The 25078-nt window shown below is 36.0% G+C and overlaps 1 protein-coding gene and 1 pseudogene across 3 annotated transcripts in view; both read right to left on the bottom strand.

Annotated features, from left to right (window-relative positions):
* Positions 1-25078, bottom strand: part of GRID2 (glutamate ionotropic receptor delta type subunit 2) — a 1445111-nt gene that overhangs the window by 545486 nt on the left and 874547 nt on the right. For all 3 annotated transcript variants that reach the window (XM_077762310.1, XM_077762308.1, XM_077762309.1), the window contains one exon: positions 8482-8601. In XM_077762310.1, the coding sequence (XP_077618436.1) occupies positions 8482-8601 (120 nt within the window). The remainder of the gene's footprint in view (positions 1-8481; positions 8602-25078) is intronic.
* Positions 18065-19794, bottom strand: LOC144230117 (DNA replication licensing factor MCM4 pseudogene; annotated as a pseudogene).

Below are 25078 nucleotides of genomic sequence, written 5' to 3'. Positions count from 1 at the left end.
CAGTGCACTGAGGTGTTTCAATCCAATTTGGGACTTGCAGGAAGGAAATATAAATAGTTACAGGAGTGGTCTAATATTATTTAACATTAAAATAGACATAATTTGAAGTATGTGATTCGCTGTCAACCGAATGGCATAGATGACACATTATATAGACTTTGAATTCAGAGCAGGGTGAAGTTGATCTTGTAACTATATTGACCTTGGAAGGGTAAATGAAGCCCATTTCTGCCACCCTCACAACCATGACTTTTTGAGCCTTTGGGACCCATCCAACCCTTTGAATCAAGAATTTAGATGTCGCCGGGGCGCCTGGGTGGCTTAGTCGGTTAAGCGTCCGACTTTCGCTTAGGTCATGATCTCGCGGTTCGTGGGTTCGAGCCCCGCGTCGGGCTCTGTGCTGACTGCCAGCTCAGAGCCTGGAGCCTGTTTAAGTCTGTGACTCCCTCTCTCTCTGACCCTCCCCTGCTCACGCTGTCTCTCTCTCTCTCCTAGAAATAAATAAAAAAACTTAAAAAAAAAATTTAGATGTCCCCTCAAACACAACTTCCTGGCTCTGAAGGTCTTTCATTTAATGCAAATCAATATACAGCTTCTTTGGACTTACTGAGGGCTCTATTATCTCAAGCTATACTTTTCTGCCTGTTGTTGAGACTTCTGCATGTGTCTATGTTGGATTTCATGGTTTGCCTCTTCACTCATCACTCTGTCAATATCCTTACCCTCCCTGGCTCATTTTATTGCTACCAAAAAACAACAAACAGAACAAAAACACTCTGATGAAATCTCAATCTTACATTACTTTGAATACATTCTGTTAACCGAATACTGTTGGGCAAAAATATATAACTGTGCAGGTTAGTGCTGCAATGAAACTTGAAACCCCCAAGAGCCAACAGAGCTTTTCTGCTACATTGCTGACTCCCCTGTACCTCTTGAAACAAACTCTTCTCAATTGCTGTTGCGATGGAAGTAATTCTTGCTTGCATTCACACCATTCTTTCCTTATTCTCTCCCACCATCACTCTGGAAAACAATGTCCTCCATGTCTAAAATTAAGCTCTCCATCTAAATGATCTAATCCTCTTTCTCCCAGATCTCTATCAAAGATCACCTTTCTTTCTTTTCCTTTTTGTTCTTTCTCTTCCTCTCTACTGGCTTAATCTGAGCATCTAAATATACACAAATCTACATTCTGAAAGTTTGCCCCCTAAATGTTATGCAGCCACTTAATGGCCACTGTTATAGCCAAATGGGTGGGCTAATATGATACTTACATTTACTTCCTTACTCATCACCTTCCTATTTATTTTCTGACCTGTTTTTTCAACATATGACATTACAACTCCACTGACATTTCCTTTGTAAGTGACAATTAATTGCAATCTTTTTTGAGGTACAAGGCAAGTTCTGGATGTGTCACATCACTAACTCATATAGGTTGCACCTACTTACGAGTTTAGTGACATGCCTGAGGTCATTTGGTTTTAAGTAATATAAACATTTGAATAGCCTGACATTAGCAGCCTCATTTCTAACCCATTTGCTCTACTGCCTCTTCTCAGTTACTAATGAACCTTGAGTTCTTAAATTCAATGAACTCTCTTTAGCCTTTATGCTACTGCTTTTCTGCTACATTGCTGACCCCTCCTATTTCTTTAAACAAACTCTTTCTTCTTAGCAGCTATAATGATAGGAATACTATAATTATCATCCTTGCACATGCATACATAGCTAATTATTAAATTGGGATAAGTGTTTATGTAAAACAGGGAAGTATTAGAGTTATACGTCTTTAGGAAACTTAATCATAACACTACATGAGAGAGTTTACGCAAAAGATATTGGAAGAAAGAAGAAACCTGGTGCAAAATGATTACACCTAAACTAGCTGATAATATTGAGAGTAGAGTGGAAGGAAAACACCTAAGGGTTTTGTATGGAATTAAATAATAACTGCATGAAGAACCACCAAATATACAAAATGGTAGAATGTACAAAATGGTAGACTTGAATGTTAATGTATTAGTAAATATTTTTCATAGAAATACATGAAATGCTCTGAATTTTAGGAATGAAAGTCAAATTAGTGTCATATAATTCATTATATACTTTTAATAGAATTATATATAAAATGAAAGGATGCAGAAAAATTGAAAGTAAAAGGATAGTAAAAATAAATGCCATCCCAATAGTAATGGAAAGAAAGTTGGTTTAGCTCTATTAATAGCAGGCAAGATACTTTTTAGGGAAAAAAGCATTATTGGAAGTACAAGTCTTTATAATAATTTTTTAAAACTTTTATCTATTTATTAATGCTTATTGTTGAAAGAGAGAGACAGAAGGGGGTGAGAGAGAGAATTAGTGGGGGAGGGGAAGAGAGAGAAGACAAGATCTGAAGCAGGCTCCAAGCTCTGAGCTGTCAACACAGAGCCTGATTCAAGCTCAAATTCACAAACCGTGAGATCATGACCTGAACCAAAGTCAGATGCTTAACTGACTGAGCCACTCACGATCCCCTAAAATGATTTTTAAAGTGCTAATTACCATGAAAACTATTCAAAAATGAAAATAACTTCAGGTCCTGAAATGCTTCATATGTTTAAAAAGATTGGCAAATTTTTGGTGATATGTAGAAAAAAATGAAAGAACATAAAAATAAAAAGTTTTGAGTTGACAAAGATCAGAAAATTTGACTTTTATTTATTTTTTATTTATCATGGAAAGTAGAATCAGTCATTTAAAAAAAGTCCCACAAAGAAAATTCTAGGCCCAATTGGCTTCATTAGGGTGACCTATCAAACCCTCAAAGAAGAAATTCTTCCAATACTACATAACTCATAGAGTAGAAAAAGGGGAAACCCTTGCCACCACATTTTATGAGAGCGATGTAACCTTAGTATAAAAATCCATGTAATATAAGACATCAACAAGAGAAAGGATAAAAATCATATGATCCTTTCAACAGATGCAAAAAAGGCATTTGACAAAGTACAACTTTCATTTCATGATTAAAAAAAAAAAACAACCTCCCAATAAAGCAGGTTTATAGGAAATATACCTAAACATAATAAAGGCCATATATGAAAACCCACAGCTAACATAATCCTCAGCAGGGAAAACCTGAGAGCTTTTCCTCTATGGTCTGGAATAAGACAGGGATATCCACTCTCACAACTGTTATTTAATAGTACTGGAAGTCCTAGCCACAGCAATAAGACAACAAAAAGAAATAAAAGACATCCAAATCACCAAGGAAGAAGTAAACTTTCACTATTTGCACAAGACCTGATACTCTATATAGAAAACCCAAAAGATTGTACCAAAAAACTGCTAGAACTGATACAAGAATTCAGTAAAGTGTCAGTATTGATTTTGGCTAAGGTCATGATGTCAAAGTTCATGAGATCAAGCCCTTCATTGTGATTCTCTCTTTCCTCTCTCTCTGCCCTTCCCCCTGCTTGCACCCCCCCCCATAGTAAGTAAACTTTTAAAAATTGTCTATACTCCCCCAAACAATTTATACATGTAATTCTATCCCTATCAAGATACCAACAGCATGTTTCACAGACTTGGAACAGACAATTATAAAATTTGCATAGAATCACAAAAGATCCCTAATAGTCAAAGAAACCTTGAAAAGCAAAGCAAAGCTGGATGAATCACAATTTCAGATTTTGAGTTAAATTATAAAGCTGTAGTGATGAAAGCAGGATGGTATTAGCACTAAATAGACACATAGGTCGATGAAACAGAATAGAAAACTTAGAAATGAACCCACAACTATATGGCCAATTAATCTTTGACAAAGTGGGAAAGAATATCCAATGGGAAAAAGGCAGTCTCTTCAACAAATGGTATTGGGAAAGCTATACTGCAACATGCAAAAGAATGAAGATCACTTTCTTATACCATACACAAAACTAAATTCAAAATGGATTAAAGACCTAAATATGAAACTTGAAACTATAAACATCTTAGAGGAAAAACATGCTGTAATCTATTTGATACTCACTGGAGCAGCTGCTTTCTAGATATTTCTTCTCAGGTAAGGGAAATGAAAGCAAAAATAAACTATTGGGACATTATCAAAACAAAAATCTACACAGTGAAGGAAACAATTAAGAAAACTAAAAGGCAACCTATGAAATGGAGGGAGATATTTACAAATGAAAAATCTGATAAAGAGTTAGTATCCAAAATATTTAAAGAACTTCTAAAACTTAACACCCCCCAAAAATAATAATCCAATTAAAACATGGGCAGAAGACATGAGTAGAAGTTTTCCCAAAGAAGACGTACAAACGGCTAACAGACACTTTAAAAGATGCTCAACATCATTCATCATCAGAGAAACATAAATCAAAAGTACAATGAGGTATCAGCTCACAGCTGTCAGAATGGCTAAAATCAACAACACAAGAAACAACAGGTGATGGAGAAGATACGGAGAAAAAGGAACCTTCTTGCATTGTTGGTGGGAATGCAAACTGGTATAGTGACTCTGGAAAACAGTATGGAAATTCCTCAAGAAGTTAAAAATAGAACTACCTTATGATACAGCAATCACACTAATAGGTATTTGTCCAAAGGATACAAAAATATTAATTCAAAGGGGCACATGCACTTCAATGATTACACCAGCATTATCTACAATAGTCCAATTACTGAAAAGGCCCAAATGTCCATCGACTGATGAATGGGTTAAGAAGAGGTGATATATATATACACACTGGAATATTACTCAGTCATCAGAAAGAATGAAATCTTGCCATTTTTAGTGACGTGAATGGAGCTAGAGTGTATAATGCTAAGTGAAATAAGTCAGTCAGAGAAAGACAAATATCATATGATTTCACTCATATGTGGGATTTAAGAAAAAAAAAACAGATGAACATATGGGAAGGAAAATAAAAGAGAGAGGGAGACAAACCATAAGAGATACTTAAATACAGAGAACAAACTGATGGTTGCTGGAGGGGAGGTGGGTGGGGACATGGGTTAGATGGGTAATGGGTACTAAGAAAGACGCTTGTTCTGATGAGCATTGGATGTTATGTGTAAGTGATGACTCGCTATAGTCTCCTGAAACCAAAATTACACTATATGTTAACTAACTAGAATTTAAATAAAAACTTGAAACAAAAAATTTAAAAAAAGAATTAATATACTGCAAATCAATGATAAATTAATCACACTATTGTTGAATACAAGGGGTCATGAAAGAAATAAATTCCAAATTTATTTAAGGTGTTCCTTTATAAGAGTTCCTTTATAAGAAATAAATTATTCCAAATTTATTTAAGGTGTTCTTTTATAAGAGTTGGTAGTCAGGAGAGAAGGCTTTGGGAACTGAGGGCTGACTTCCAGCTGCTAGTGCAAAAGTAAACGTCCCTTGTTGGGAGGGTGGATATTGGCAGAGAATAATGGCACTGGTGTTGATGGGTAAGAGGATTTATTTATTTTTATTTATTTTATTTATATTTTTGTGCTAGGTGTTGGGAAAAGAGTTATCTTTACCATAGCAGGTGCTACTTGCCCCAGGGTCCTCAGGGAACTATTCTCTCTTCAAATTATTTAAATTCCAGTTAGTTTTCAGTGTAATATTAGTTTCAGGTGGAGAATATGGTGATTTGTCACTTACGTACAAAACCCAGTGCTCATCACAACAAATGCCCTCCTTAACTTCCATTACTTATTTAATCCATCCCTCATCTAACTCAAATCCAGTAACCCTCAGTTTGTTCTCTAGAGTTAAAACACTGTGAAAACAAATGTAATTTAAATAAAAACTTAAACATATATTTATGTATAAAAACAAACATATATATATATATGTTTGTATATATATCCTAGAATCAATTATAAAAACAAAAGACAACCCAGAAGAACAGGTACAAAGGACTTGAATGGGCAATTAACTCAAAAAGGAATCTGAAGTGTCAAAAAGTATAAGCAAATATGCAGAAGCTTTATATAATCACTGAAACAAAACTTGAAACCATGAAGATATATCATTATATACCCAATAACTTAATAAAATTTTGTGAAGTCTAATGAAACCAAAATTTGGTGGGAACATAGGGCAATGAAAACTTATTGCATTGCTGGTGGTATGAAAATTAGCAAATCTCTATGAAAATGGGTTTGAGGTTATACAGTAAAATTCAAGATATGCTTGAAGTATATATACATATATGTATATGTATGCATATGCATATGTATATGTATATGTATATGTATATGTATATGTATTTAAGTCGGCTCTAAGCCAGGCATGAAGCTCAATACAGAGCTTGAACTCAGGAACTGAAGATCAAGACCTGAGCTGAGATCAAGAGTTGGATGCTCAGCCAACTGAGCCATACAGGTGTCCCAATATGCTTCCTTATATTAAGCAATTCTACTCCAAACGTACAGAAATATACACACAAGTTCTAGAGTATATATTCAAGATATATTTCCAAGAATATTTATAACTGCTTTTCTTATAAGAGTCTAAAAATGGATAGAGACCACAGTGGCCTGGGACACATTCACGTGGTAGAAAACAACAGCAATATAGAAATAAACTACAACTGCATGTAATGACAAGAATGGAGAACACAAACAGAATGTTGAACATAAGAAGCAAGAAAATAATATATGCAACATTGAGTCCATTCATACACTGAAATAGTGGCAAAATTCAATTATGTTATTTAAGGATGCACACAGGGATAAAACTTATATTTAAAATATAACAAAATGAGTATCAGAAAAGTCAGACTAATGGTTATACTAGTGAGAAGAGGAGCCAGGGATATATCAGGGAGAAGTACATGGGGGTGTTTAAGATGCTTGATATGCCATAGTTCTTTTTTTTTTTTTTAATAGTTTATTGTCAAATTAGTTTCCACATAACACTCAGTGCTCATCCCCACAAGTGTCCTCCTACATGCCCATCCCCCCTAATATGCCATAGTTCTTGATGTCAGTAGTGGTTGTTTCCTTTAAAATAATTCAATAAACTATCTTTGTGTTTTATGTAGTTTTTATGTCTCCTATGTTTCACTATAAGACAATAATTAAAAACATATTTATTAAGGCACTTTCTACTCCTCTCTAGCATAAGTTTTCTTTTTTTTTTTTTAATAGTTTATTGTCAAATTAGTTTCCACATAACACTCAGTGCTCATCCCCACAAGTGTCCTCCTCCATGCCCATCCCCCCCTCCCCCCACATCCATCAGTCCTCAGTTTTTGTCAGCATTCAAGAGTCTCTCATGGTTTGCTTCTCTCCCTTTCCCCCACCATTTCTGCCCTTCTTCTCCCCCTTGTTCCTCCGTCAAGTTCCTCCTAATCCTCCTATACGTGCAAACATATGATATTTGTCCTTCTCTGCCTGACTTATTTCGCTCAGCATAACACCCTCAAGGTCCATCCATGTTGCTACACATGGCCAGATTTCATTGTTTCTCATTGCCATGTAGTATTCCATGGTATAGATAAACCACATCTTCTTGATCCATTCATCTGTTGATGGACACTTAGGCTCTTTCCATGTTTTAGCTATTGTGGAGAGTGCTGCTATGAACATTGGGGTACATGTGCTCCTATGCATCAGCATTTCTGTATCCCTTGGGTAAATTCCTAGCAGTGCTATTCTAGCATAAGTTTTCTAGGAAGTTTTACTGAGGATTAGAATAACTCCTAACTGTTTTGTCTGTTTCTCTGCAGCCCACATCTCAGCACTGGAGAGAACACCTATTGAAGAAGCTCTTATTCTCAATGCAGCTACCTTTATACAGTTAGAAATTTATAGTTGTGAGCTCTGGAAGTGCACTCAATTATCTTAGTTTTTTTTTCTACCAAAAATATATAAAAAATGGCAAATCCAAACTATAGAAAAGTAATTTCAAGAGGGGCTTTTATATTTCTCCTTCAGAAAGCTATTGTATCAGTAGTTTGTAAAATATCCTTTATTAGCACTCACCTTCTTACATGTGGCCTGGAGTATAGAACAAGAGCTCATTTCCTACAAACCATTTTCTACTTATTACATGACAAGCATAGAATTTGAATTACTGTAATGTCAGTTTTTAGAGTAGACTTTCCCTCTTACTGTATGAAATTTATCAAAGCTCTTATTCTGATTTTGTGCATGTTACAAGTTAAAAACCAAGTAGTTATGCATTCTTTAAATATTAAATTCCCTACTTTATGAAAATTATTATAATGAATGGAAGATGATGCTAGTTCCCTAGGAAACCATTAGATTACTTTTTTCTTTTAATTATTCTAAGGCATAAATGAAATGCATTGCTTAATACTTCTGATAAGTAATTAAAGGCATTTAAATACCATATTCTCCCCTTCCCCTTTTGTTTCAAACTACAGTATGGACTTTAACGCCTACTGTGACTGTACTGCATGGAGTAAAATCAAACAAAATTATAGTTGCTTTAGGAAAAAATGCATGTATCAATGTGTCTGGTCTTACTTTGCGAACACCTCGGCCAAGCTCTTCTCCATAGTTGGTTCCAAGAATTTCAAAGTGGACATTGGGATTTCCTCCATTCTCTCCAAATTCTAGCTCTCCAGTCAACCCACTAACTCCACCCTAAAGGAGAGAACAGACACTGCTATAAGATTTCAGAAGAAGTAAAATAATAATAATAATAATAATAAGGAGGAGGAGGAGGGGGAGGAGGAGGGGTGGAAAAGAAGAAGGAGAAAAAGTAGCTGTGGGAACACAATTTCTATCTATAAAATAAGTATATCAAGCATGCAATTATTAACAGGCTATTTTTTAAATAGGTGCATATAACAAATAGGAGAGCAACTGAAAGTTAATCTTAATCCAATCTTACCCGCTTTAACAAGGGAATTTAGACCTAACGAGTCAAATGACTACTCAAAATAACACCATGTTAGAGCTGAGACTAACTTCCGGCATAGGATTTTGGCCACCATATCTTGTGAAATGCACAGATCCATTAGTCAGAAAACAAGATGCTTCTGGAAAGCATAAAATCAACTCTGGAGACAAGTTTTGACAATATTCTTTCTCTAGCACAATTCTATTCTAATTAGATCTAAAATTATATCTGGAAACCTTAAAAGCCATGGTTTCTGATTGGAGATATTTTTTCTTCTTTAAATATCTTTTCCAAATTAAAAAAAATAAAAAGCTAAATTAGGCTTGAAATCTGTTTTTGCTCTTAAATAGTAATGCTGGCTGTTGAGATTCATTGGGAATTTCCAAACTTCATCTTTCATTCAGTGTGACAGATGTGCATTTCCCCAACAGATGGCAATGTAGGTCATACTTCCCTCAGTCTTGTTTACCACTCTTTTCTCAGTTTAGTTTATACGCCTTCACATTATTTAGAATTTTACAAATGAAAATCATATTCCAAACCACTCCTTTAATAAGGCATTTTTAACTTAGAATTTAGCCTGATGATCACATTTTTTTGGAAAAATTATCTGTTTGAAAATTGCTTCAATTAACACCTCTCTGATGTTGATACTTAACTATATCTCATTTGCCATACCCTCTAACTCAACTTCCAGTCTTTTTTGGCAGGTTTTCTGTTATGTGCTATATCTTCTATTTCATATGTCTTGTAGACCATAATATGACACTACATTCAAAACAGATATTCAATAAAACCATTGCTTACTCGTTAATTTCAGTAGCTACTTCATTTTTGCAATAGCGATAATCAACAAAACTGATTCTCCACTACTATTCTTTAAATTAAAAAAAAATATTTTATTTTTCAGAGAGAGACAGAATGCAAGCAGGGAGAGGCAGAGAGAGAAGAAGACACAGAATCTGAACAGGCTCCAGGCTCTGAGCTCTCAGCATAGATAGAGCCCAACACAGGGCTTGAAACCACTAACCACAAGACCATGACCTGAGCCGAAGTTGGACGCTTAACTGACTGAGCCACCCAGGCACTCCTCTGCTACTATTTTTTAATGTCATCTTCCCTTTTATTATCTAGTTTTTTTAATAAACGTAGGTTGAATTTGACATGTCTTTGTTCTTCTCCTATATGATTAGCAATTAACAACATGGATTTGAGAGTTGGCCTTCCTTAAGTTGATAAATGGTAGCACAATCTACTTGTTAGCAAACCTGGCTAAGACCTTTTTCTCTATGCCCCAGTTTCTACATCTGTTAAATAGCAAAATAATAGTGCCTATCCCAGAAGATTATTATGCATCTTATAAAACCATACCCATAAAGAATATAGAAGAGTGCTTGAGTGGTGAGACCTTAATTACTATCATCATCATCATCATCATCATGATTATCTAGATGATTACTTCATTCTTTAATTTCAAACAGTTTCTAGTTCTTTCAGAAATTGTAGGCATACTCCTGATGTTTTTCTGCTACTTTGCAACTGTAAGGTTTCAAAATTTCATTATATGCTTGAATCTTTACATGCATTGGGAAATGTTTTTGTTTTGTTTTGTTTTGTTTTGTTTTTGCAAATTTTGACTCAGTCACATTTCACTGATAAGTATTTGGGGGGAAAAAGTGTTAAAGCACCTGGTCTAAGATCTCATTCACTTCTTCTATTGTTATTTGTGTTGTAGGGGGAGAGGGTGAAGGTCAGGGAGAGGAAAAAAAGAAAGGAGGTTGTCTTTGTCTACTAGACCTCCAGTTAGAGACTAATAATATTTAATAGGAAAAAGAGTCCTTATCTATAAAAGCCCTTAGCAGGGTGTCCTGTGTAGTAAATAAACTCAGGATCTGTAGAATAACTGCTTATGGCTTCCAGGAAAATGTCCTAAAGCTTTACACTTTCTAGAGTAAAAAATGGATATATTTTATAATGTAAACTACGTGGGGAAATCAATAAAACTTTCCTTACAGACACAATGTGTGTGTCCAATGTGAGAAGAAAGGATTTGGAGAGAGGTGTAAAGTGCCTCACAATCTCTCTCCTCTGTGTCTCTTGACTGGCTGTATCTTTGATATGGGTAAATTAGTCTATTATTGCAAACCAGGTTAATCTAATGTGTTTACTCAGTACTAACATTTCAAATAATTCAATTATCACTTAAGAATTTAAACATTGGGGTAAGTATAGTGGATCTTATTATCAGTAATATGTCTAAATGGCAAATACTGTGGGAGTTTGACAGACCGATATAACTTATATTTTTACACATAAGTTCAAACTGTTGGTATTCAAAAATCTTCTTATTAGAGATTTTCTTGCCTTCTTTTACATATCTATCCCAATAATATCTCCTAATTAGATCACAGTTTAAATTTTTGTCTTAGTACTTATTTCTAGGGAAAAAATAAAAAAAAAACATAATTCAATATGATTACTACATTGCAAAAATGCTATATACTCCTGACGTTTTTAGACTTTTGAGCACTAAACTGTCCAGCACTATATAACTATTACTCCCAATCAATACTCACGTGGTCACTCTAGGCCAGTGTTTTTATCCCTAGATTGTATCTGGTACTGNTAAATCAGAGAAAGACCCAAAAAAAAAAAAAAAAAAAAAGACAAAAAAATCCCCACCCACAAATCAAGGGACCTGCATTTAGTTAACTGTGGCCTCCACTTACCTTGTTCACCTTTTTGACTCTGTAATTTATCTTCTTTATGTTCCATTCTTAATGAGATGTTAGCATGTGTAGTCAGTAAAACCTTTCCTCATGAAGACTTAAGGGATGCTTGAGAGGTTGGTATTTCAAGCAAATAAACCCTTTAACTGAAGCCTCTTGTTATCTGGCCCAAACTTAACCTCTCTGATTTTTGATTGCTAAGTCTATTTCCATGCTTTTGAGCTTTATATTTTTATTTTTTTCATCTATCCTCAGATCAACTTTGAAAACCGAGCCTTGATAAAAATATGTGCTAGCCAGGTGGTAATGAGCAGTCATTATCTTGGTACATGCACAGTTGCATTTTTTATCTCTTGGTGATGCAGCAGATTCTAAACAGAACAAGCTAATGGGACATTGATAGTATGAATAACACATACAAGTAATTTCTAAATGTCCTTTAACTTGACAGTAAAAATTGCTGCCAGGGTAAATCTTTTTTAAAATACCAAGTGAAATTGGTCTGAATTTTATCCCACCCAATCTTTAGAAATATCAGTGGGTATCAAAAATAGAAAGGAGAGAGGAAGAAAAAGAAAACGAGGAGAATCAAAGGTTGGGAATAATTTACCACTGGTTAATCAGCAGCTCAAAAGGCAACAGTTTGTTCTTCCCCTATAGATAGGGTAAGTTGGGGGGAAAAAGAAGAAAAATATTTAGTAAGAATTTATTTCTCTCTATTATGAAGCTGAAAGACTTTCCCCTATGCTTCAACAGCACAGTAACTTAGACATAGCTTTGGAGGATCGTCTGGAACATGAAATATTTATGATACTCAGCTAAGTTCTTCATACATATTTCTAGGTTCCTTGCAACCTGCAGACATGCTTGGTAAACAAGAACACCCTGTAAATAAACTTGAGTCCAGAAAGGCAGAGAACACACTGGAAGATGCCAGATACAGTAGTGTGCCCTGGTGCCCTCATGTTTCATAAGTTAATTTCAGAGAGAAAAATCCCTGATGAAAGGAAAGTATCACATATTTCTACCCAGAAAAGAAATATAATGGTAGATAAATACTATAATATAAGATGAAGAAAACCATGAAAAATTAAAATGAAACAAACCTTTGTTGGTGTGAAGTGGTTAGGAAAATTTGAAGTTGCCATATAACATTTCTATGTGTATATATACATATATATATACATATATATGTGCATACATGTGTCCATATGTGTATTTGCAAACATACACATTCAAATATTCATTCATAATAGATACTTGCATCAAACTGAGAGTAAACAGGATATTACTAGTAATTTGATCATGCTGTCTATATCTTAGAGGAAAAGAAAATGAGGTCCAGACAACAAGTTATTTGAGGAGCCTAAACTGAATCCTACATTCTGTGATTCATACTTTTTCCTCTAGACTATATAAACTGTGTGTCCAACATAACATATGTATATCTAGTGGACTGCTCAAAAAATCCACTATGATATTGTATACTTTGTGATTCAAATGCCCTGAAGCCAGAGAATATATTGACAAGTCCACAAGAATCCCTATTCTAAGGGGACATACTGCATTTTAAAAAGCTCTGGTAGCAAAAAAAAAAAAAAAGTTATTTGCACACATTTTGTAAAAAAGGCTATATTATATCTCAAGTCAATACTGTTACTTGCTACTGGTAAGTCAGACTATGTTCTCCTAAATTATCTCTCTCTTCTCCAGGTTTGTAAATTCTATATGGTACAGAGTGCTTTACACAAAAAGCAAAGCAATATGTTTCCATTCCTCTAAGTTTACAAGTTAAATAATAATAACAACAATATCTCCAACTTATTATAGTTATTTTTCTCCAAGCCAGATGCCTAGAATCTTCTTTCCTCTCCTACACATTTATGTTAAGAAACCAAATCTTATTTCAATCACCTAAATATCTCTCAAAGACATCTCTTTCTGTCCATCCCCATGCCCAAAACCATTGCTCTTCATTTCCTTTGAATTGGAGCACCAGCCTCTTAATTGGAGTTTTCTCATCCAGTCTGTCTTGGTCCAATGGCAGCTGCATCATGGATTCTCCACTTGGAAGCCACTGAGTAATCTAGTTTTGTCACTCCCTGCTCCCATGTAAAATACCTCAGTAACTTGATCTTACCCCTTGAACAGAGTTCAGGAAATTTAACATGGTTTGCAAAACCCTTCATGTCTTTCCCCTGTGTACCATATTTTAGCTAATAAGGAACGATGTCCCAATTCCACATCTATTCTAGCCACCCCGCTCTTATTTCAGATGCTTACATGTGTCAAGCACTCTTTCCTCCAAACCTGAGAATATTCTTTTGCCCTTGCATGGAACATTCTTCTCCATTCCTGGAATACTTTTCCCTTTCTTTTCTTTGCTAATAACTACTCATCTCAAACATTTCCAGTTATCTGTCATGCTTATACCTAAGTAGGTCCTCCAGTCACATATTTCCAGAACAGTTGGTGTTTCCCCTTTTGTAGAACTGATCACACTTGTACTATTTTTGATACTTCATTTTCCTTTCTTATTCTGTGATCTCACGGTACAGCATATGGTAGTACTCAGTAAATATTTGTTGAATGAATACATTACCATATAAGAATTAGAGTAAATTCAATACTTTTGCCATTTCAAAGAACACTTCCTTAGTTTTTTAATGTTGATTTATTTAAGACAGACTATAGAGGGGGAGAAAGAGAGAGAGAGTGAAAGAGAGAGAGAGAGAGACAAAGAGAGAGAAAAAGAGAGAGAAGAGAGAGAGAATCTCAAGCAGGCTCCGTGCTGTCAGTGCAGAGTCCCATACAGGGCACAATCTCACCTACAGTAAGTCATGACCAGAGATGAAATCAAGAGTTGACTGCTTAACCGACTGAGCCACCCAGCTGCTCCAAGAATACTTCTTTAGATATCAACATACATCAAAATCTCTTTTAGGAACACTTTTAGTGAGGAGCCTGCTTGGGATTCTCGCTCCCTCTCACTCTGACCCTCCCTTGCAACACGTGTGCATTCTCTCTCTCTCAAAATCAATAAATAAACTTAAAAAAAAATCTCTTTTAGATAGAATTGGTACCAATACAAGAAAATGTATTTGTATTAAATGATTTTAGATATTGACATAAGCGTTGATATACTCTATTTCCCCACATTTTGTATTGGAAAAAGTCACCATAATGGATTTAGCAGAAATTGATCAATTAAGCCAATGCAGAAGTATCTGATTTAAGGATCTATCAAATCTTGATTGTCTTATTCATGTAGAATACATAGAAAATGTCAGTGCTTTTATATGTAATCAGATATTTTTCTTGTAGTATTTTTCTTAGTTTTTTTTAATTAAACAATTTTGAATTTTTGAATTTTTAAAAAAACTATATAAGCATATTCTTTCTAAAACTCAGGTCTCATTTTGTTATATCCATGCTCAAAAATTCTTTAGGGTGTTTTACTTACCTACAAAATGAATTCCTTTCCTCAGTATCTTTCCAATCTAGACTAGTCTCTTCATGTGTTTTATCCACTGGCAAATTAGTCAATTGTTGTCATTGTCCACATAATTTATTCAAATAGCTATGTCAGCTAGAGTGTTCCCACCACCTGAAATGCCCTCTTCTTCATAGCTTTACATATCTTAAATCTGTTAATATTCTAGTTCCCATTAATATGCTATCAGTTTCATGCAAACTCTCTAATCTGTTTTCTGTGTTTTGAGTCGGGTTCCCAGGGAAATAGTTCTGAAATGATTTGCTTATCTGCAGGAGGTTACCAGAGGCACTCCTAGGAAAAGCAGTTGCAAGAGAGTATGAGAAGAAGGCCTGGAAAGGGACAGGAGACACAATGATGGAAATATAGCAACAGCTCAGGTGATGCCATGGGCCAGTCTCTAGTAAGATAACTCTGGAGTTATCCCAGTGGGAGGCAAAGAACTCAGACCATTGTGCAAAGTCCTGTCACTAGATGCATGCAATTCTAGGAAGCGAGTAGAGCAGCTCCTTGCTGCCCAAAGCAGTTCCTGAACCAAGGCTCAGCTGTGAGCCTTCTCAGGAAAGAGCACCTCAGCTGAGAAATAGGGGTCTGCACCGTACACTCTAAGATTCCATGGTGTCCTATTTTTGCCATGCGTGGGGCATTTTATTGTCTCTCACTTCAGAGTACAGCTGTTTGATAATAATATTCACTACTAGGTTCTAAATTCTTTTTTGGATGATCATATAAAAGAGTTTGAATAATACATTCCACACTATAGACATTTGATAAATGTCGGTTAAGGGTGTGATAAATACATGAATGAACAGAGTGTACTCTTGGAAGCTGAATCAACATTACCAGTAAGAAAAAAATAGAAAATGATCACCATTTAATTTTAGAACAAGTCTGTAAATAAAAATACTCTGCCCAAATTGCCTGGGTGTAATATTATTCCACAGCCGAAGAAAGATGGTAGATATATATAGACTTAACTGGTTTCTACATGTCCCAGAGAAATGGTTTTTAAACGGTGGTTCTAAGAGCCAGTTGTAGTTGGAGTCCACCTTGGGAGGTTTTCTCCCACTCTCTTCCAGAGCAGCTCAGCTTTCGTTTCACTTATTATTTAGTTTAAAAGGTTTGGAAGCTTTCTCTAGGGTATGTAACACCAACAAATCTAAATTATACAACATGAAGATTCCTTACCAAAATATATATTACAGGGGTGCCTGGGTGGCTCAGTCGGTTAAGCATCCAACTTTGGCTCAAGTCATGATCGCATGGTTCGTGGGTTCGAGCCCCACGTCAGGCTCTGTGCTGACAGCTAGCTCAGAGCCTGGAGCCTGTTTCAGATTCTGTGTCTCCCTCTCTCTTTGACCCTCCCCTGCTCATACTGTCTCTTTCTCTCTCTCAGAAATAAGTAAAAAAAATATTAAAAATATATATTACAATTATATGTAGCTTCTCAGAATAAAGAATGCATATGTGCACTAACAAATGTTTTGTCACAAGCACTTTTAAAAATGCAGTCTATGCTTTTGGAATCGTCCCTCTTGCACACTCATCAATACACACTCCAAATACAAGGCATTTGGAAAAAACCCACATTGACAGACACTAAGATATTGTTTATATAATATTTGTACTTGCTTTGATTTCTTGGTGTGTGTATTTTCTTTAGCCAAGCAGGTCTGAGAGTAGTGAATAAAAACTACCACCATGAACAAGAGAAATGGTCAATGGTATGGTATACAGAACACAGGACTGGAAGCCAAACAACTTGGTCCTGAAACTAATTTTCTTTTAACCAACTGTTAATAAGTCATTTAATTTTTCTGAGGCTGTTTTCTCCATCTTAAAATTAGGGAAGGAATAACTTTATTTGACCTTGCTACTCTAAAATTGTATGGGTTACTAATGAATTCTAAAAATTAAAAAAAAATAAAACAAAATGTATCAGAAAGATACATTCCTTACCTAATTAAAAAAAAAATCTTTTCAGGGGTTTCTGGGTAGCTCTGAGCATCCGACTCTCAGTTTTGGCTCAGGTCATGATCTCATGGTTTTGAGAGTTCGAGCTCCACATCAGGCTCTGCACTGGCAGCACAGAGCTTGCTTAGGATTCTCTCTCTCTCCCCACCACTATCTCTGCCCCTCCTCCACTAAAGCTTTCTCTGCCTCTCTCAAAATTAATTTTTAAAAAACCTGGAAAAAGTTAAAAAATATCTTTTCAAATAATACCTTTAATATACATAACAGCAAAACACTTGTGGCATATTTATTATACCAAGATTCTACTATCAAAATTATGCAAGTTTAGAAGTGGAAGCTAAAGCAGTTAGCCAAGAAAATTTTATTTTATTATTTTTTAAATTAGGAAAAAAAAAGTTTTGCATATTAGAAGAAACTGGCAGACATTAGCCTAGAACATTAATTCCTGATCTTACAGTAGCCATAAGAACTAGCTTCTAGAAGGAATTACGTTTGAGTGCTATAATAGGTAGAAAGGCTCTGGTTTAAGTCTTATCTCATATTACAAAATACCCTAGCATATGGATGCTTGCTATTAGAGAGTTTAGCAGGAAAAAACATAAAACAAAATAAAACAAACAAACAGAAAAACAATACAAATACCCAGACTGCCATCTTAAAACACTGGCATTCTGCTGTCTGTATATATGTACAGATTAAAAGCCCTGGTGCTAAAAAAGTGTCATAGCAAGAAAATAATTTCTACTGTGTATGTTGCAAATTGGCACTGTATTTTTACTCAAAATGTGGGGGAGGTAATGGAAACATAGACTTTCTAAAAACTCACTTTACTAAGAAAATGGAACCCAAGTTAAAAAAAAAAATATGGAGCCAGATAATGATCTTAAGAACCTATTTCTGCTGATGGCAGCAGTGGCAGCTGATTGGCCTATATGCCAAACATTTATGGAAGCAAATGCAATGTCCAAGTGCAGACAAGCAGAACACCCAGCACTATTCACAAAATATTCAGAGCAAGCAAACAGCTTTTCTAGTCACTGTCAAGACGTCATCATCAGCCAAAGCACGAAGCACTTCGTCAAACATATCTTTGGTAATTGCTATGTCAGAAAGTCTCTGAATGTCTTTAAAAAGTTTAGAGTATTTTAGAGCTGATGCTTTTGCCTTTACATAAAATAAGTTTTTTTTTTTTTTTTTTTTCAGTGCTTCAGCTAACCCTTCTTTCCATTCAGAGAGGTGGAACTCATGTCTGCAGTAAGAAGAGATATGTCCATAGTGCTAGTCCAGGGGTTCTGCTAAGTAAATTCATGATTCCAGCTATCAAAAGTATACAGAAACCACTCTTCAGCTACTACTAATCTTCTGCATCTTCCTCAAGTCTACATAAGCCTGGATGAGAGCTTGGCTGGCTTCCTGGCTCAGCCAAGACAAGGTGGTGCTGTGAGCATAAGCTCTAATTGAGTACTGCCATGTTGGTGAACCTCATCTCCCATTTGCTCCTTGCTCTGGTAGTACAGAGCCACACGGTGGTGAATCAGATGACTGTCATATGCTTCATCCTGAGGGTCCAGGATGAGAAAGATCAAATCAAGCCTTGATAATAATATATGAGGTAGCTGGATATTACCAATGTTCTTTTTTTTTTTTAACGAATTCCATTGAGACTTAATAGAATTTGCTGCTGCCAGGATAAAGTGCATGCGCTGAGCTGACAAATAACCCCAGCCTTTGCCTTTGCTATAGAGACAATCAGCCATCCCATGACCTTGTGTGATGCTGATCTTGTATTTTTATTTATCTTTGCAAACTTATCAATGCAGCAGATATTATTGTCACTCAGGACAAAGGCACCAGCCTTCAGGAGCACCTGCATTATCTCAAGGTCGTTTGCTATATATCATCTATATCCATATCTATATTCATTATTTATATCTATATCTATCTTTATATCTACTGTTAGTTGGTCGCGGGAGACGGAGTTTTATAGATACTGCAGAAGTTGGAACCTAATGGTCTTTGGGTCACCACACATCAGGATGTTCTTAGCACAAAGTCTGACCCTTCCCATGTGACTAAAATCTTTCCTTTTTCCAAGGAAGAGCTGAAGCAAGATTCCCCTTTTTAAAATCTTCATGTTCCTACAAGCGTGGAGCTGAGGCTGAAGCAAGGCTCTCATAAGTGCCTTTGTTTTTGTAAAGTTCCTTAAGCAATTCCACATGCTTCTCTGAAAAAGTTTCTGTTCTATATCTTCATCTGATTCTTCATGCAAATGTTCTACATCTATTTTCTGATGATAACTGCCATCAATATGAGTTTTGTTGACAGACCACACATTACTCACTCTTGAATTGACTCAGTAAGTTACATTACAGATAGACATCTGTAATATTTACTCTGTCCCCAGGTTGAACCTTGCCAACAAGATCAATGTGAGCAAAAAGCATGATAGTGTGAGGCATCTGCCTTGCAGGCATATTTTCAGGCAGGAGACTCTTAAAGTTCTATAATCTACTTGCCTCAGAACAAAGAGTGGTTATGGGTCAGCACTCACCCACATGGGGCTCAGTGCTTAAGCCATGGTCCGTCTCCACCAAGACAGTGGAGGGGGGGGGGAGAGGAGTGCACACATGGCAATGCAAGAAGGACTTCAGCATCTCTAGAAGCAGATGGAACATCTTAATCAACATGCCACTGATGGTGCTAGACTGGTCAATGTCTTCCAAATTCAGGTTTCTCATGTAATTAGTGTTAAACACATTGAATGGTCCTGCTTAAATCTAATGTTCTGAGGTTGAGTCAGGTAACTGTCAAAGAATATCTCATTGATAGCCATGCTAAAAGTTGAGTGAGTGGCAGATGAGCTGTCTGTATAGATTTTTGCAAATGATTTTATTTGTTCACAGTTTACACTTTAAGATGACTCCTCAGATGATAAACAATGTTGAGCATCTTTTCATGTGTCTGTTAGCCATTTGGATGTCTTCTTTGGGAAAAAAAAAATGCCTATTCATGTTTCTTGCCCATTTATTTACTGGATTATTATTATTATTTTTTTTTCAGGTGATGAGTTTGTTAAGTCATTTATAGACTTCGGATACTAACTCTCTATCCGACATGTCGTTTGAAAATATCTTCTCCCCTTCCATCAGTTACCTCTTAGGTTTTTTTTACCTCTTAGGTTTTTTTTTTTTTAATTTTTTTAAAGTTTATTTATTTTTGTGACAGAGAGAGAGAGAGAGAACGGGGAAGGGACAGAAAGGGCAGGAGATGCAGAATCCGAAGCAGGCTCCAGGCTCTGAACTGTCAGCACAGAGCCCAATGTGGGGCCCAAACCCACCGGCCATGAGACCATGACCTGAGCCAAAGTCAGATGACCAACCAACTGAGCAACCCAGGTGCCCTGCCTTTTAGTTTTGTTGATTGTTTTCTTTGTTGTGCAGAAGCTTTTTAACTTGATGAGGTCCCAATAGTTCACTTTTGCTTTTATTTCCCTTGCCTGCAGAGATGCATCAAGTAAGAAGTTGCTGTGGCTGAGGTCATTGAGGTGGTTGCCTGTTTTCTCTTCTAGGATTTTGAATGGTTACCTGTCTCACATTTGGGTCTTTCGTCCATTTGGAATTTATTTTTGCATGTAAGAAAGTGGTCTAGTTTCATTCTTCTGCATGTTGCTATCCAGTTCTCCCAGTACCATTTGCTTTTTTACTGTATACTCTTCCCTGCTTTGTCAAAGGTTAGTTGTTCATACAATTGTGGGTCCAATTCTGGATTCTCAGTTCTATTCTGAGAATTGGTCTATGTGTCTGTTTCAGTGCCAATACCATACAGTCTTAATGAATACAGCTTTGTAGTGCAGGCTAAAGTCTGGGATTGTGATATCTCCAGCTATGGTTTTCTTCTTCAACATTACTTTGGCTCTTAGGGGTCTTTTGTAGTTCCATACAGATTTTAGGAGTGTTTGTTCTAACTCTGAGAAGAATCCACATTGAGATACCACCTCATAAGGGTCAGAATCAGTAAAATTAACAATTCAGGAAACAAAATGTTGGTGAGGGTGTGAAGAAAGGGGAAGCTTCTTGCATTGTTGGTGGGAATGCAAACTGGTACAGCCACTCTGTAAAAACAGTGTGGAGATTCCTCAAACAATTAAAAAAGATCCCTCAAAAAATTAAAAATAGAATTACCCTACAACATGGCAATGACACTGTTAAGAATTTATCCAAAAGATACAGGAGTGCTTATTCATAAGGGAACATGTACCCTAATATTTATAGCAGTGCTATCAACACTAGCCAAATTATGGAAAGAGCCCAAATACCCATAAACTGATGAATAGATAAAGTAAATGTGGTACACACACACACACACACACACACACACACACACACAATGGAATACTACTCAGCAATAAAAAAGAATGAAATCATGCTATTTGCAATAACATGGATGGAACTTGAGGGTTTTATACTAAATGAAGTAAGTCAGTCAGAGAAAGACAGATATCATATGTTTTCACTCATACATGTGATTTGAGAAACTTAATAGAAGACCATGGGGGAAGGGAAAGAAAAAAAAAACAGAGAAGGAAGCAAACCATAAGAAAATCTTAAATACGGAGAACAAACTGAGGGTTGATGGGGGTAGGGGACACGGAAAATGGGTGATGGGCATTGAAGAAGGCACTTTCTGGAATGAGCATTGGGTGTTGTATGTAAGTGATGAATCACGGGACTCTATTCTAAAGCCAAGAACACACTGTATACACTGCATTTTAGCTAACTTGACAATTATATATATGCATATATATAATTATTTACATACATATATATGTATATATACATATATATAATTATTTACATACATATATATGTATATATAATGATTCCCCAGTTATATCAATCTCCCTATCACTGCATATACAAAGATTCCACAATATCTAAGGCAGCATTTTTCTTCTTTAGCCAGAGAATCAATAAAATGGTGATGAAAATCCCCCAAATTTTCTTGGCACATTGCCATATTTATACATGTCGCTCAAATCACAGATTTTGGGCCTACAGACTTCTCACTGGCCACTGTATCCTCTGTTGTATCCTCTGTTGCTGGCTCATCCTGCAAATTCACCCACAAACACTTTCATGTACACCCCCACATCAGGTCTCTGCCTCTGGGTGTGCCACTAACACCACGGCTTGAGGTTTCTTTTACCCAAGAGCTGGAAGTGTCATATGTTAGTGATGAATCAGCATTCAAACCAGATGAAGAGTCAAAGAATGCATCAGATGAGAGCTGGAAAATACTGTGTCCTGCATGGAAGGCTTCTGCAGTCCAGGTTGGCACCAGTTGCATCTCTTCTGTAGAGGTTGAATCCTGAGCTCTACATCTCTGAGAAAGAGATGACCTGGACTCGTCACCTCAAGCAGGGAAAGGTGGCCACCTCTGAAGGACACAGGGCTCTGTGGTGTACTTTGCAGGTTATGTACTCAGACAGACCCCAAGAAAAGTTTTTTAAAAGTTTAAAAAACATATAAAATATTAGAATTAGATGATAACATTCATTTTACTTGAGGATGGTATCAATGTCCACTTGAAAAGGACAAGAGAATAAACTATGAAGAAAGAAGTGAGAATCAGGAGTCAAGTTTCAAGAGTTGATCAGCTTAATCACAAAATATATCAAACATCAACCACTACCTTGCATACCTACAATATCTAGTTTGAAAACGTAATGGAAAAAATTATATTCATGATACCATGTACATACATGGACACACACAGACATACATACTCAAAACTTTATAAAATTTTAGGATAAACGTAATGAAAATATGTATGAAGGACATTGTAAGTTCTTACTGAGGGGCTATAAAAGATGGTTATATGGAAAGATACCATGTCCATTTATAGTTAGACTCAATATTTTACAAAAATATCATTTTCTCAAAAATAATCTATAAAATTAATATAAATAACAATTGCTTAAAGATCACTGATAATATCCGGAAGAAACAAACATTTGAGAATTGACCTGTATTTTTTTTTTAAAGAAGAGAAATGTGAAAGTACCTATCCTACCACTTTATAAAATAAATTGTAAAGCTTCAATACAACAGTATACTGGAAACCACTACCTCCCCGTGTATAAATGTTCTAGACATTTACAGTACTTATGTCAACTACATTGCTTTTTATCTCTTTTCTCTCACCCCCTTAGAAAATATATAAATTAAGGGACAGACCTTCAGTCTTTCACTTCTTTGTCTCCTTGCAATAGCACAGGGGCTTTGTAAAGTATATACTGCATGCCCTTAATAGCGACATGCAGGGGTTATTTGAATGTAATTAAAATTTTTATTACTAGAATATTCCCACTGTAATAAGGAGCCTGACCTCATTTGTGATGTTTGGCTGCTGATTTCTTTCCAAGCTTTGGTCTCCCTTCCCCTATGACTCCGCATTTGGACAGGCTGATCAACAAAGCTCATCTTGCACCTCCTTCTCTGATACCAGTTGGAAATTTAAGCCTTGAACATCTCTAGCCCAAGTAAATAGGAACTTTCCCCAGTCTCACCTCCTAGCTACTACCTGGGCCCAGCCCACTCCTGCTGCTCGGCCCAAGCCAGCCTGGACGTTCTTGAGCCCACTCTGCTCTTCTGGGAGTTCCTGTATGAGTAGTAATCTTTCTCTCAATGTTTTTGGTTTTTTTCATGTGTGACATCTGAATGGAATGACCAGAACACTCATACCAGTCAAAGTAATATGACCCCATTTTTTTTTTTTTAAAGCCAATTTGAAATGTGAAACAAAAACTAATGAAACTCAACATGTGACTTTTGCTTTCGGGTCATGAGTTTAAGCCCCACATTGGGAACAGAGTTTACTTAAAAAATAATGAAACAAAGTATTTGCAATGATATATATCATTAAACTTAGTCTCCAAATACACAGAATAAATATATTTCTCTGAAAAGCACCACTGGGCAGAAAGCTCACCAGGACAAACATATAAATATTCTCCTCAAATAAAGTCATAATTATTTTATTACTCTTTTGATTATATATTTTCCAACAGCAACATTTCATATATGGTATTGTTCCATGAGAACTACCTACATATTATGCTGTCTCTCTTTCCTTCCCACTAATACTTTCACTAAATAAGTATCTCCTAAACAACCTCCCAAACTATTATTCTGTCTTTGTGAGAAAGCTTCAGAAGAATGAATATATTCAGGTCTCTGCATCCTAGCCAAAGCCTGAACTAATAAATTGGCAGGATCAGAATCATGTTCAACAAGTTCCCTTGGATTCATACCTGCCAAATCTCTACATAGATAGGGAGATCTTGGCAACACCTTGAGTTTAGATTTGACTTATTCATTTTTTATTTGAACTATCTTACTCTGCCAGTATATTCAATGCATTTGATTCTCAAGCACTTCTGCTGATAAGCGCCTAAATCCTCATTAAAGCGATTTCTTTTACAAAGAGGAAACATACCAAGAGAAAGATCCAGGCTAATCTCCATTTGCAACATCTCTTTCTTCCACTCACTTCTAATGATACATGTCTAGATTTTCCCCTGGCTTTTCTAAATGCATTCACCGTTCCCTCAACTAGCTATTTCTCTTTTTGTTTCACGAGAAGAAGGCAAACACGTGCAGAGAGAAAAAGGATGGGTAAAATAAAGAACATAAACTTCCAAATGTCTGTCTTCTTTGTGTAAAGGGTACAGGAGGCGTTTGCTTGTTTTATTAATCATTTCACTTTAAATCCAAGAAGCTGTGTGAGAAAAACAGAAAATGCCAGCAAGGATGACATGACAAAGAGGCTAATAAACTGCAGAATGCTCAAACCATTGAGAGAAGCTAAACAGCATAAAGTGCCTCCTGGGAACAGAGCAGGTACTCAGCCAGAGCGGGTTACAGCCAGGCTAAACACCGCATTGACAGTGGGGAGGTAGAACATACCAGATACATAAAATAGTTTGTAAATGCTGCAAAATATTACTGCTTATGAATTATA

Source organism: Crocuta crocuta, unplaced genomic scaffold (assembly GCF_008692635.1).
Source record: "Crocuta crocuta isolate KB4526 unplaced genomic scaffold, BGI_CrCroc_1.0 scaffold83, whole genome shotgun sequence".
NCBI lineage: Eukaryota > Metazoa > Chordata > Mammalia > Carnivora > Hyaenidae > Crocuta > Crocuta crocuta.
The sequence above is the reverse complement of the archived record's forward strand: the minus strand, read 5'-3'. Positions and strand labels throughout refer to the sequence as shown.